This window comes from Neoarthrinium moseri, assembly GCF_022829205.1.
Source record: "Neoarthrinium moseri strain CBS 164.80 chromosome Unknown scaffold105_Wmoseri_CBS_16480, whole genome shotgun sequence".
NCBI lineage: Eukaryota > Fungi > Ascomycota > Sordariomycetes > Amphisphaeriales > Apiosporaceae > Neoarthrinium > Neoarthrinium moseri.
In genome coordinates, this window is record NW_026055219.1 from 85,804 (window position 1) to 99,685 (window position 13,882).

Here is a 13,882-nt window from a genome sequence, read left to right on the forward strand (position 1 = left end):
GGCGCCAAACCTTCTTCTCGTCACGCAAGCGCAAGAGCAGCCGGAATGGGTTGACGTCGCGCGCGAGACGTCCAAGGTCCCCGCAAAGACGTTGGTGATGTGAACTCTATCGCGACAGCCTGCAAGTCGGGAAATTTGCTGGGCCTTGGTCCGGTGTTTATCTGGTCGGGGTGGCGGCAAGGGTGCTCGGCTTGGGTGTGGGGGGGAGTATGCGAGGTCCTGGTTTCCGCGGGACACCTTTTTGTCACAGTCCGACAACGTTAGAAGAACGACAGACGGTCGGTGGTATATTACATCAAGACTGTTTACAAAAGATCGACGTCAAGTCCAGGAAGCGCCCGAAGAGAAAAGCGAAAGGCTTGTGGGGGGGAAGGATATCCGAGTTGGAATGCACCTGGGCGCGGCGCAACCCTTTTTCAGTACTTCAAGCCGGTCGCCTGCCCGTCGCGGAAAGTAAACTAGAGCTCGGTCGGGAAGCACTGGGGGTGCGATTTTGTGCACGGAGTTCAGGGATTCCGTCCGCTAGATATGCGCACCTCGGACTCCATCCACCAGAGATGACCGCTGTGGGCCCGGCTACGTTACCACTGGGCGAGGTAAGCGGCGCGGCCAATTGCAATGTTTTGGGGGGCCATCGCTGCGGGAAGAAGGCGAACCGCCATCTTGCATAGTTCGTACCATAGTGGTGACGGCGTGACTCTTTCGGGATCCATAGCGGCGGTGGCATTGATACAAGCGAGTCAATGTCCATCCGTCTTATGTACAACCCACGTGGAGGATGAGATGTATACGCTGTAGGTACCATAGGCTCGGGCAATTCTTGAAGCACGAAACCGTAAGCAAAGAAGCTTGTCACCCCTCGATCCTACATGGCGCTCTCGTGTGCTACAGTGAGACATGCCGAGCCATCCAACCGACTCGTTGAACCACGGTCGATATGGCGCACTATGACTCCCAATTGCCGTCTAGATACGGTACTTTGTAGTTCTGGTCAACTGGTGTCTTGACTCTTTTGGACACAAGGAAGCGAGAATGCCAATCTGTAACCAGGTGCGGGCCGAGCAACCAGGGTTCCCAGGGTTCGGATCTTAGGATCAGGCTAGAACATTGGGCCAAACCCCAGGTCGATCAGCAGTTTTGATTTGCTATGGGTCCGTTTCACAAGAACGTTGCAGTGTCGTATCTCGTCTGCATTTCTGGATCCGACAAAGCTTATCATTCAGCGTCACGCCGCAATTCTGACTCCCACAAACTCGTCAGCCCTAGTGCCAGGCAACAAGAACAGAGTGTGGCACAATGTCGCCGGAAAGAAACTCGGTGCACCATCATGAACTAATCTGACCCGCGATCTTACGACTCATCGCCGTCTCACCAAAAGATTTGGTGAGAATCCCCTGGTCACACAACGGCCTTCACAGGTTTGCTTCTGGAATCCTTCTACGGATGGCAGACCCCTGGCCTCGGGGGACAGGCGATGCCGATTGGGGGCTAGCGACAACGTTTGACTGACAAGGCCAGCATGGCCCCGGGGGCAATCCTGCTCGATAGCGGACTTCGGAGTCTTCAAGTGGCCGAGCTACTGAACTCCACCTAGCCGCTGGAGCGAGTTCGAATTGGGATAACAGTTCGTTACTTGTAAGTACTCGTGTCGATTTTGCGCTGATGGGATCAATTCTTGTATATCGATGCGACGACTGTATCAGATTTTACCTGGTAGGAGAAGTTCTCAAAGGCACGAAGGTGTATTCGCGTCCTCGTTTGGGAATGGCAAAGATGCGGAATTGGCGAGGTGGTCAACTTCCTTACTGGTTAGCGTCCACACGGCGGCGCTGCATAAGCGAAACGGCGCATGTGCATAACTATAACTGTCTTGCAGCTCGCATTCGCACCGAGTCCGCGCTTTGGGGAACGCCACCTTGCCATTGGCCTTGGAAATGCGAGCAGATGTTGTCTATGACTCGGAATATTGACACGCCACCCTACCCAAACAGGCTCTCTCTCGCTTGATACACTTACATACAGGCAAGACCCAGGTCTGGAGGTAAGTCTGGCCCAAAGACATGCTCGCTGTCAGAAGTCATTGCTCGGTCGCGAACATTCGCAGGGCTGCAACCAAGGACGCATCGGCGTTTCCAGACTGTCAATCAAAGAACGACTTCTTCGCATTAGGTATATGATATCACAGGATGTCTCTCCCTAGGTAACTCAGTGTCGATTCACTCCTATCAAGACTTGTCACTGAAGCTCTGTCGTTGTAAGTGATGATTACCTAAAGTAAGGCGCCGCGGCTGGGCGCGGCCCCTGCCGATTCGTTCGCTGTTCATCGACAGACGCGGCAGGCAAAAGCTCCCTCCATTCACTCCATTTTCCTCAGCCTTGCGGCAAAAGTGACGTATTACGTGCATTCAGTACGCCAGGCAGACAACACGCTTGTCCACTGTCTTCAAGATGCCAACTGTCCTCTCATTCATCGCCTACATTCACGCCGATTTTTGACTTCATCACGACTCGAGTATTCGACAAGCTGCCCAAGCCGGAGACTCGATCAGAGTGGCAACAGGAACCAAATTTGCAGGAGATTGGGTGGCTGAAAAGATGAGCTGAACCTTCCGCTCGTCGTACTAGAGGCCACGATTTATACCACAAGCAACCGCAGCATCGCGCGGAGCACCCATCTCAGACACATGCAACAGCTCACATAAGCCTCACCGGTACTCAATTCTGTTCATTTTTCCTTTTTTTTTTCTTCTTCTCCCCAGGAACTACCCACAATGGTGCGCACACAGTTTCCGCTCCCGTTCGCATCGGCGCTGCTCGCGCTGCTCAGCCTCGCCGCCGCGCCGGGCGCCCACGCCGCGCAGCCCAAGAACGCGATCCTGCTGTCGCAGGTGCAGTCGCTGACGCTGCGGGCGGGGCAGGCGACGAGCCACCGGCGCGTGGCGGCGGCGCCGCAGCTCAAGTGCGTGTCGGCGGGCCCCGTGTGCGCGCTGCACGCCGTCGACACGATGCGGTGCGTCAACCAGGGCGCGGGCTACGCGGCCGAGGACATCCAGTGGTCGTGCACGGCGTCGCTGCCGCCCGAGCTCAAGCTCGGCGCCACCGACGTCGTCTGCGAGGGCTACGCCTCCCCCGACGACCCCTACGTCCTCAAGGGCAGCTGCGGCGTCGAGTACCGCCTCATCCTGACCGACGAGGGCGAGCGCCGCTACCCCGAGATCGCCAACGGCGGCGGCTGGGGCTGGGGTGGCGGTGGCAAGAAGAAGCAGAAGCCCGCGGCCGGCTCTGGCTCCGGCGCCGGGGAGACCGACTGGAGCGGCGTGCTCTTCATGATTGTCTTCGTCGCGGTGCTCGCCTGGATCGTGTACGGAGCCTGCGTGGCGGCGGGTGGGAACGGCCCTAACCGCCGGCCAGCGACACGGAGGCCACGCAACGGTGGCGGAACCGGGGGCTGGGGACCTGGTGGCGGCGGTGGTGGAGGAGGCCCGTGGGGAGACGACGACCCGCCGCCGCCGTACCCCGGCAGCGGCTCCAAGCCGTCATCGTCGTCGCGACAGCAGGAGGGCTGGCGGCCTGGCTTCTGGTCGGGGGCGGCGAGCGGGGCGGCGGCCGGGTACTTTGCGGGCCAGCGGGGCAGCCGACAGCAGCCGCGCCAGCAGGACTACGGCAGTGGTTGGGGAGGCGGGAGCAGCGGCGGCTGGGGCGGCAGCAGCGCCGGGTCGTCGAGCTCGGGATCGAGCAGCGGCGCCAGACACGAGAGCACGGGCTTTGGCGGGACCAGTCGACGGTAAGGAGAAGTCTTCGTACGGAGGCTCCGCCGCCGGCAGGTTGGTGGAGATATCAGAATGGATGATGGATGGGCCACTAGTGGAACACAACAGCACACGTATGGGATGGGTGGTGGGTGGTTGGGAGATTACTGATAGGTGCATGGTACCCATGGCGAAGAATGCTCTTGCCGATTACACGTTCGTTCTCCCGGTATTTATTGCTAGGCTCATGAATGGAAGTCGAGTTCTCCCTTATACAATTTTAACATCATCTACGGTTAGTCTAAATCTTTACGAGTGGTACGAAGTAGGCCTCATGTTCACGCTGTGGTAAATCTGGCATTGGTTGCAAGGCTGTATTCGGGACGGCCTTTGTCGCTGAGGGTCTTTATTCACTTGTCAATCGTTTTAATTCCCGATGCCAACTGCAACGCTGTATCCGCAACGCAAAGACAGCGCTTCGAACCCCTGGTCTCTAGATTGATATACTGTGGCTTGGATCCCCTTTAATCGCCAAGGTGACCTCTAGGCCGGTACAAACCACCGCTCAACCAGCCAAACAACATGCACTCGGAATACGGAATTTCACAGATCAAAAGAAAAGAAAGCCTCGCGGCACGCTCTTTGGGTTGTGTTCATTGATGTATCGTAACATCGTCCACCGCGATGATCGGTCTCGTCGACACGGGCTCCGTATAGAGGAGTAGTATGCCCGGCAGTGCCGAGCCTATAGACCGACGACCTGCTGTGAGTGCGACCAGGCGCATATGCCTTTTGTTGCTGATCCAGAAATTGGATAAATGCGTCGCGTGTCGGTCTGGAGGCTATGATAGAACTCGAAAAGAGCATCTCCTCGGTGAGCCCATCCCTCTGCGACGTGATCCTGTACCGAGTGGTGGTACCCATCCTACCAAAAACTCTACTAAAGTATACAATATCCGTTACAGCCCTCAGCCTACTCTATCTCAAAGCGCCGTTCACCCTTCCGTAGTGTACAAGTCTTCCCTCGCGGCAGGATCCTTGGCACTTCGCATCGTCAGCGGCATCCGCTGGTCATATGCGAGTCCTTGCATGGTGCTGGCGTCGTGGGGGCGTCTAGCCTGAAAGCGGCAACGCATCAGGACACGTCTCCGATAGTAATCGATGTAGCTGCAAGGCAGAATGCTTCTGGCGCCTAGAATTTGAAACGAAAGGGGTATCTGCGCCAGGAACTAATGCCCAGTGAGCCCAGGCACTTTGTTTTCAAACGTCTACTTCCTCGTAGCGGTGGCATGTCGGGTAAAATTGAGTCCTGCTCAGCGAAGAAATTGGCGGAAGCCAGCATGGGAAAAGGCGGTTCTCGAAGGCCGGATATGCCCAAATAAATCGGTCAGTCGTCTCACGCATTAATCGAGTCGCAGCCTTTCTCCGTCGGCGTATAGTGCAGAAGCTCCCTCGCTGCTTTCACCATGGTGAAACTCGAGGGTGTTCTTAGAGGTGGACAGTCATGACGTCCAACTTGTCAAACATCTTGCTGCAGTTGGGGCATTTTCTCATGCGGTTGGCGATGCGGTCATCTACGCATGATCGGCAGAAAATGTGACCACAAGTCTTGAGTGCCGTATCCTTGAAGTTGTTGTGACACACTGAGCAGGTGGCAAGTTTCTGTCAAGCCGTTAGTCAGAACGCCCCTGAAGACCACGGGACGAAAACTTACGCGAAGCATCTCCTCTTCTTCCGACGAATTGCTGAGGGATTTGGACTTCCACTTGTCACGGTCCTTGGATGTGCTGTCCAGTCGTACTTTCAACTTCTCGCTCTCCGTCTCCAGATTCATTGTGCGCTCCCTCGCTGACATGGTGGCCGAGTCCTTGGCCTTGGCGAGGTTGCCCAGTTCGGTGACCTGTGTCTTCAACGCTTCGTATTTTCGCGCCAGTTCGTTGTTGCTCGATTCGAGACGTTTGCTCTCTGCTACCGTGGTGGCATTGGCTTGCCTAAGGTCGGCAAGTTGCTTCTCTAGGTTGCTTGCTGTCGTGCGGCTTTGGCCCTCGCTGTCCTTTAGCTGAGAGATGATCTCGGTACTCTTAGATGTGTGCAATCGCACTTTCTTGATCTCCTCAGACAGGGCATCGTGGTTCCTGCGCGCGTCAAAGTACTTTTGGTTCGCTTTGCCTTTCTCGGCAATGGCCATGGCCAACCGTTCCTCCACCGCGGCGAAGTCGGCAATCTTCTTGTTCGCGGCCGCCTGGTACTTCTTGACCGCAGCCGTCATGGCAGGCAGCTCATTGTTGATGCTGTCAAAGTCCGACTGCAGCTTCTTGTATTTCTCGCGGAGCTCCTCGGTGGTCATGGCTTCAATGTCCGGGCGTGGCGTCATGTCCACGTCCTCATCGGGTGTCAGCCGCTTCACCTCGAGTTCTAATGCGTTTATGTGATCCTCCTTGGCGTTGACAAGCGCCTTCATCTCGTCCAAGGCCGTCCGCTCCTGCTCCTTGCTCCCTTGCAGCTTCGTGATCTCGTTGTATAGCTCGTCGCGTGCAGCTCTGATACGCACCAAGTTTGTGTCGGACTGTTGCAGCTGTTCCTCCAGTTCGATGGTAAGTTGCTGCGCCTCGGCCTCCAGTTTCTTCTTGTACACGGTGCGTTCGGCTGCGTACTTGGCGTTCTCATCCTCGAGCCTCTTGCTTTTTGCCTCCAACGTGTTCAACTTCTTGATCAATTCCTCCTGCCTGGTTTTGAATAATCTGTAGATTTCTGTGCGGGAGTAGTCCTCATCGGACAGGTTAGCGAGCTTGGCCTGCGCAGCGGTCAGCTCTTCGCGGGCGGCCTTTGCCTCTGAGAGCGCGGCTTCGAGCTGTTCCTTCTGTTTGTTGCTGACGGCGGTGGTCTCTCTCAGCTTCAGCTGCAGCTCACCGGTGTTGCCATTGGATTCACCAGCGCCGTTCTCTTGCTCGCCACCGGCAGGGCGCGGGGTGGAATTCGCCAGAGCCTGTTGCTCGAGCTTCTGAACCTGGTTGCTCCTGAGCCGGTCCATTTTGCGTTCTGCCTTCATGTACCGCAGCGTGGCCGTATTGAGCTGGTCCGAGACGGACTCCTTCTCGGACGACAGCCGATCGATCTTGACCAGGAACTCCTTCTGAGCAGCGAGCAGGTTGTTGACCTGCGCTTCCAGTTTGGCGACATCTGGCTCCGCCTTGGGTCGGCCAGACGAGAGATGCTTGAAGACTGACTGGGCCAGATCCCTGATGGTCGAGCCCTTGCTGGCGAGGTGCGATTCCAGCTCCTCGATATCCTTGAATGTGGTGTGCGTGGGGAAAGCCTGCTCGCCAGAGCCAGGTTGGAAGGGGATAGTCTCCTCGGCGAAGACCTTGAGCTCTTGTAATAGCTAGAGAACGGTCAGCATTACGACCCGCCCAAGACACGACGGCAAGGGTCCATCTCACCTGGATCCACCAGGCGTCGACGATGCGGATATGGTCATCGTGGTGGAGGGAGCGGCGCTCCATCTCCTCGAGCCGGGTCTCGAGGGTGCTGCACGTGCGCTTGTATTCTTGCATCTGGCGGTATATGGCACCCTTTGTGTATTCCTAGTCGCACCAGCACTGTCAGCGAATCCTTGGTTCCTCGCGTTCCCGTCGTGTAGCTTTTCATACGTGATGTGATGACGAGGCATTTCGGTAGGTAGAGAGGCATGCAGGAGGATGGCAGGATCTCAGTTTCAAGCAGAGCTGATGGCAGCGAGGCTGGGCATCATCACTGAAATGGTGAGTATAATTCCGCGAAAGAGCAGTGGCGCAGGCGTATGGGCCGTGGAGGCAGCACACTAGAGAGCCCGCGCCGGTGGTCGGGAAGGGGAGAGCAAATGGCCGTGGCCACGATGCTCTCGGCGGTGCACGTGGAGGAGGGGAGGTGGACGTCGGGCTGGAGAGGGAGAGGGAGAGGGAGAGGGAGAGGGAGAGGACGAGGCTGTGGGGATGGAGGTGGATTGCGCAAAAAGTCGGGCTCGACCTACCTCGATCCAGGCATCTTCCTTCACGTCGTCGTCCTTGGCGGCATTGGCGCCGCCATTGAGATGCTGGCGCTTGCTGGGGGGCTCATCGGTGGCGGTGATGGCCGGTCTCTTGCGGTCCTCCATTTTGACGAGGGGGGACAGTGGCGCGGAGGACTTGGTGGTGGATAGAGGCATGAAGAAGCGACAGCCCGTATCGTCGGGACCCGGTTGGCGGATTGGCGAGGAGAGAAGGAGGGGGGAACCAGCCGAGCGAGGTGACCGAGACGGGAGACGCGAGACGGGAGACGGGGTGATGAAAAGATGGGTTTGGGGCCAAGATAGGGTTGATTGAGGTGGTCAAGATGCGACGCAGGCCAGGAGGAATGCAGAGGAGAGAAGAGACGTAAGCTGTGTGTCCCCGTGACCGCGTGGGCGGCGGCGGCGAAGTTCAATGCAGAGAGACTCGCAGGGCCAGGATCGCAGGCGGAACCGCAGTCGGACGAGCGTGGTTGCAGGCCTGGGAGAGTCGTGTGCACGGCACGGGAGAGAGGATGAGGATGAGGATGGGGAGAAGGGGAAGGGAGATTGGCGTGTGTTGCGTGCGAGAGCCTGTCTGCCAGGAGGTTCGACGTCGATGAAAACTTGACCAGAGTTGAATCCGGCTGTCGACCCGTTTCCAACGCGAGAGACTGGCCGCGCTAGGCCGGAACAGGGCTAGAACGATGCGTCCTTTTGATGATTCAACGCGCGCTGCACGCTGGGCTGGGCTGGGCTGGGGGGAAGGGCTGCTTGGGGGGGGGGCTTGCTGGGCTGGAAGGCTGGAAGGCTGGAAGGCTGGAAATGCTCTCCTCCCAGCCCAGGGCAGACGGCCGCTGGCCAAACTCGTATGCAGCCCAAGACCCCCAGCCCAGGACCAAAGGACGGACTGAATCCCTACCTAACTTAGAGAGTTGGGCGGGTCAGTGGGCAGATCTACTGACTAGGTAGTGCGAAGGGACCAGGCCAGGTTTATCAGTGCATTGGCCTGTGCGCTAATCGGCCAAAAAAAAGTGACTTACCCCCCCGCCCCGCCTCGAAAAAAAGATCACGGGCGGCCGTGGGATTGATTGTCTACCTAATCTCTCTATCTACATACATACACTCCAACAATCGCTCTCTCTCCCGCCCTCGCATCCCGCCCACGCCTGCAGTCGACTCTATTCCTCCCTCGGCTAGTACAAGCGACACACACGGAAATCAGACATTTCGCATTCGTTGGTTGCTCGCCATTGTCACCATCCATCCCGTACTCGACCACGAGGAACCAACAGCTCGAGCCGTCCCTCGCTGATCAGGAACACCACTCCCCCGCCATGCATGTCGGTCGTCTGTGACTCAACTGCGGACTGACACCGCCCATCGACGACCACCACGCCAAACCGCCGACATGAGTTCCATGCTGAAGAAGACCGGTGGCCTGTCCTTCAAGCCCAAGGCCGGCCGCCGCCCCGGAGCTGCCTCTGCCTCGCAGCCCGCTCCGTCCCAGACCACCTCGCGGGCCCCGACCACTGAGCCAGCTGCCCATTCGGCCACGTCTACACCAGCACCCGCCGCTGCTCCCGCTCCGGCGCCTACGCCTCCTGCTTCTTCCTCAGCTTCCGCTCCTGTTGTCGCCAGCGAAACACAAGTTCCCCGGCAGCAGGAGAAACAGCCTTCTGCAGAACCCCAGCAGGATGTCCAGAGCGCAAGATTTGACAAGCCACCCGCTGCAACCACACGGCCGCCTCAACCCACCGCACCGGCTCCTACACCTCCGCCTACTTTACCAGCCGTCCAGTCAGCATCCTCAGAGCGACAGGCGCCAGCTGCCAGTATACCCGCAAGTTCCGCCACCAGGATACAGGAGAGCGTGTCAACCCCAGCCAGCAGTCCGCCGCCTACCCAGTCATCGACCTCCGGCACGGGGGCCTCCGAGCCCGCATCACGACGTCCGCTCCCCGAATCATCACCCGCAATCCCACAGTCGGCTCTACCCGCTGCCCCGAAAGTAGCGCCAACGGCCCCCGCACCCGCACCTTCTGCGCCAGGTTTGCCGAGCCCTGCCGTCACAGCGATAAGCCGCACGTCTGCAGCACCGGGACGATCACTCTTGTCTCCATCTCCCTTTCCCGTCTCGGACACCATCAACGCGGCGCCCACCCCGGACCAGTCCCAGGCCAACAGTTCGGGCGAGACAGGCCCCCCAGCTGCAGCTCCTAAGCCGAAGCGACGATATCAAAGACGCCCGCAGCCAGAAGATGGGGAAGGTGCCTCGAATGGGGAGGGCGCAACTGCAGCGCCCAAACCAAAGCGCCAGAGGAAGCGCAAAGCCCCGGAAGCCAATGGACAAGGCGGTGGTGAGGTGACTACGGACGGAGAGGCAGCAGCAGCATCGGCACCGAAACGCTACCGCCGCCGCCAGCGCGAGCCGACCCCGGAACATGACGAGGACGGAAAGCCGAACCATGCAACGACCAAACTGGCCGACTTGACCAGGGACCTGGGTATCGGAAAGGCGTTCAAGCATGCCGACCTGATTGCCGAGCGCGCACGGCAAGCCCGCCACGAGGCCAAGATGAGAAAGCTCGAGAAGCAGAAGCGCGCCATGGGCCTCCTTGCACCCGGGGACGCGGCCAGCGAGGCGGCCTCGCGCGCGGGGACACCTGCCGCGGCCGCGGCCGCCGAACCCGCCAATGTCAACCGTGGCCAGGGTATAGATTTCGACATTGTGGACGGCCAGATCATCATCAACCAGAACTCGCTCGTCATCAACCAGCACGCCGCCGAGGGCCAGATCGAGATGGAGACGGTCGAGGAGGACGAGTTCACGCACCTGACGACGTCGGCCTCGTACATGCGCCCGTCGCGCGCCATGGGCTCGAACCACTGGAGCGACGAGGAGACGGAGCGCTTCTACCACTACCTGACCATGTTCGGCACCGACTTCGAGACCATCAGCCACGTGTTCCCGGGCAAGAACCGCCGCCAGGTCAAGCTCAAGTTCAACCGCGAGGAGAAGGCCCGCCCCAACCGCATCAACGCCGCCATCATGGCCCGCTCCCAGAAGAAGGTCGCCATCGACCTCGACGACTACAAGGCCAACCGCGCCGCCTCCGCCGCAGACGACACCTGGATCACCCAGGATAAGTTCCTGGCCGAGACGGAGCAGCTGCGCAAGGAGCAGGAGCGCGAGCTCGAGGTCAAGAGGCAGGAGCGCCGCGACCTCGGTCTGCTGGACGACAAGCCCGCCACTGCCACCGACGAGAAGCCCGAGGGCGAGCAGGTGGTCGACGGCGATGGCGAGGAGGGTCAGGAGGAAGAGGAGATCATAGAGGACGATGCCGACGTTGGCGGTGCGGCCGAGATGATCGCCGCCTAGCCCGATACCGCGTGTCCCGTCAGCCGAGAAAAGCTCATGGCCTCGTATGGTCCAGCCATTGATTCCACCGCGATGGCAGCCCGCAAGCGTGTTTGTCTAGATACCCCATTTCCTTAGCACGCTTGCGAGCCCGCCCGTCGCGCGTCCCGAATCGCGGCCCGGTCTCGGTGTCCTCCTCCTCTTGCCTCACCTCCCTTTCCCACAGCAGCATGTCCTAGAACATGCATAGACCATCGTCCTTGCTGCATGCCACTCAGAAAGAGAGAGAGCGCGCGCGCGCGCAAGAGCACACAGACACGGCACAGATCCGCGGCCTTTCAAGAGCCGTCTTGGGGGCCGGGAAGATGGCGGCAGCTTTGGCGCGAGCTGGTGCCAGGTCGCCTGGGGGCGAGGGTGAGATATGTATGAATTATGTCACGAATAGACGAGGAATTCTTTTTTGGGAATGGATACGAGCGAGAAATGAAAACCCATTTTTTGTCAAGACACGTCCCTCGATCAACGATTTGCCGTATCTGTCTGTGAATGTGATGCTGGGTGACTCTGTATGTAGCTGACGACTTATCCGAACACTTTGGTACTCACTTGTACAGATTACGCACGAGGTCTAATAGGAAGCAGGTCGTGAAGGAATCCTGAAAGAACCCACCTCTCCCGTGGTCACTACAGGACAAAAATGACCAATGATTAGTCGAGGTGAAACCCTCTGTACATGACACGTCGGAATTCTAGGGGGCATGGTGATCATCTTTCTTTATCATCAAGTGAGAAGCACACTAGCTGAGCTATATTGTCCCTTTTTTTTCGTATGCCTGTCGACTTTTCCACTGGCATGGAGAAGAGAACACTCTGCCCGGTGAGGAGTGCTTCTCCGTCGCCCCGATCCCGTGGGATGAAACACAACGGCAAAGATGGGCTCGTCTCCCACCATGCAGCGATGGGCATCGTGCCTCTCCTGCCTCGGCACAACCTCAAACCCTCGCATCAAGATAGCGACCCCTCCCGAATCGTGGAACATGCTATGTTGCCTATGCGTGACGAAAGAAAAAGCGTGAGAATGGACGTAGCAGGGGATATCACTGTGGTCGCCGAACCGTCGTACAAAGGACGCGCGAGGGGGGGGGAACTCTGACGGACTCTCAGGCCCTTCAGTTGTCGGCCGGGTCGTCGAGGTCACCCTGGTCGAACAGGAAGTTGGCAGCAAGCTCCTCGTTCTTGTCGCATGCGAAGTAAGCCTGGATAGCCTGATCTCTGTCAAAGCCCAGCCGACATAACTGCGAAGTTGTCAGCATTCACACGCTCATTGATTCCAGACAGGAAATGCGGCCACGACTTACTCTCTCGATAGCTTCCCTCTCTTCCTCGGTTACACTAATGGCCTGGACGCCCGGGGGAAGGGCAGCGTCGTCGTCTGTCTCCTCGCCCAGCAGGTTCAGGAACTGTTCCGGGTTGGCGGAGATCAGCTGAGCAAGCTGGGGGTTGCCAGCGCCGAGCTGCTGCAGGATCGGCTCCAACATCTGAGGCTGTTGCTGTACAACCTGGCGGAGCTGCTGGAACTGAGCGTTGCCGCGCAAGAACTCGAGGTTGCCAAGACCACCCTGTCCAGCGGCACCAGCTGCTGCGGCGGCGGCAGCGGCAGCACCGGCACCGCCCGTGTTGCCGCCAGCGCCGCGAGATCCACCGCGGCCTTGTTGTGCGGCGAGGTCGAAGAGGTTGACGCTGCCATCATCACCGCCCTCGGCAGGGGCAGCGGCGGTCTGGGCGGAAGCTGCAGGGGCCTGAGCAGCAGGTGCTCCGCCTTGGGGTTGGGCGGGTTGACGCGCGCTCTCGGGAATGCCCTGTTTCATCATATGTGTGTTAGTCAGTGATCCCCGAGAGATGGTGCGCAAGGGAGAGCTTACGTTCAGCAGGTACTCGACGGCCCGGTCGGGGTTGAAGAAGGCGGCGCGCATGGCGGCGTCAATCTGGGCACGCTCGAATCCCATGGCTTCCATATTGGCAATGATGCCCTCTCTGTCGGCGCCCATGGCCATGGCATTGGGGTCGTTCAGGTTGCTCGCAGCAGGGGCAGCGGCACCGGTGCCGGCCGGGGTGGGGGTTGCGGGCGCGGCAGGAGCGGTAGAGCTGTGTGCCGGGGCCGGAGGAGCGGCGGGGGTCGCGGTCGTTCGTGCGGCAGCGGGTGTCTGAGGAACATTGGCAGAACTGGAGGCGGCGGCAGCAGGTGCGGGCTTGGGCTAGATGGGAGTCAGCAGCAGGTCGGGTCGGCGGCAGAGCATGTTGCTTCGCCGCGGGTCCAGGCCACGGACGGGAGAGCCAGTTGGAAGACGTACCTTGTTCACCATGCAGACGACGAAGCCCTTCTCCTCAATCTTGTACGTCTCGATCGTGTCCTCATCCTTCAAGATCTTGCCTGTCGCCGAGGGTTAGAGACATGCAACACACGGCCTGGCCTGGTGGTGGGGCAGGGCAAGGTGAGGCGAGGCGAGGCACCAGCTAGCACGTACCGGAGTAGATGAGCTTCTGGGACTTGGGGTCCCAGCCCTTCTCGTCGGAGATCCTCTGCTTCACAGCAGAAACCTAGCAGTCCACCTTGTCAGCCGTGTTTACCAGTGGTTGTGCGGGCGACAACGAGACCCGGGATGAGGTGGGGTAGCTGCTATCGGGGCGGCGCATCGCAGCGTCGTGCGCGCGCCTAGCGAGCCAGAGAGATGGGAGGCGAGAGTGGGAGACAGCATCATGGCGACATAC

The 13,882-nt window shown here is 59.2% G+C and overlaps 4 protein-coding genes across 4 annotated transcripts; 2 read left to right on the forward strand and 2 right to left on the reverse strand.

Annotated features, from left to right (window-relative positions):
* Positions 1 to 2,771: 2,771 nt before the first annotated feature.
* Positions 2,772 to 3,788, forward strand: JN550_013161 (uncharacterized protein; the record flags this gene model as incomplete). Its single annotated transcript, XM_049311718.1, has 1 exon — positions 2,772 to 3,788. The coding sequence occupies one exon, from the start codon at positions 2,772 to 2,774 to the stop codon at positions 3,786 to 3,788; it is 1,017 nt and encodes a 338-aa protein (XP_049164892.1).
* Positions 3,789 to 5,237: 1,449 nt separating this feature from the next.
* On the reverse strand, positions 5,238 to 7,881 carry JN550_013162 (uncharacterized protein; the record flags this gene model as incomplete). Its single annotated transcript, XM_049311719.1, has 4 exons — positions 5,238 to 5,411; positions 5,464 to 7,131; positions 7,190 to 7,333; positions 7,759 to 7,881. The coding sequence occupies 4 exons, from the start codon at positions 7,879 to 7,881 to the stop codon at positions 5,238 to 5,240; spliced, it is 2,109 nt and encodes a 702-aa protein (XP_049164893.1).
* Positions 7,882 to 9,163: 1,282 nt separating this feature from the next.
* Positions 9,164 to 11,134, forward strand: JN550_013163 (uncharacterized protein; the record flags this gene model as incomplete). Its single annotated transcript, XM_049311720.1, has 1 exon — positions 9,164 to 11,134. One exon carries the CDS (start codon positions 9,164 to 9,166, stop codon positions 11,132 to 11,134), a length of 1,971 nt encoding a protein of 656 aa, XP_049164894.1.
* A 1,148-nt stretch (positions 11,135 to 12,282) lies between these two features.
* Positions 12,283 to 13,882, reverse strand: JN550_013164 (uncharacterized protein; the record flags this gene model as incomplete). The annotated part of the gene is made up of 5 exons (XM_049311721.1): positions 12,283 to 12,408; positions 12,472 to 12,972; positions 13,036 to 13,368; positions 13,465 to 13,544; positions 13,639 to 13,711. Coding segments are annotated over 5 exons (1,113 nt in total), but the record flags the coding sequence as incomplete, so codon positions are not given.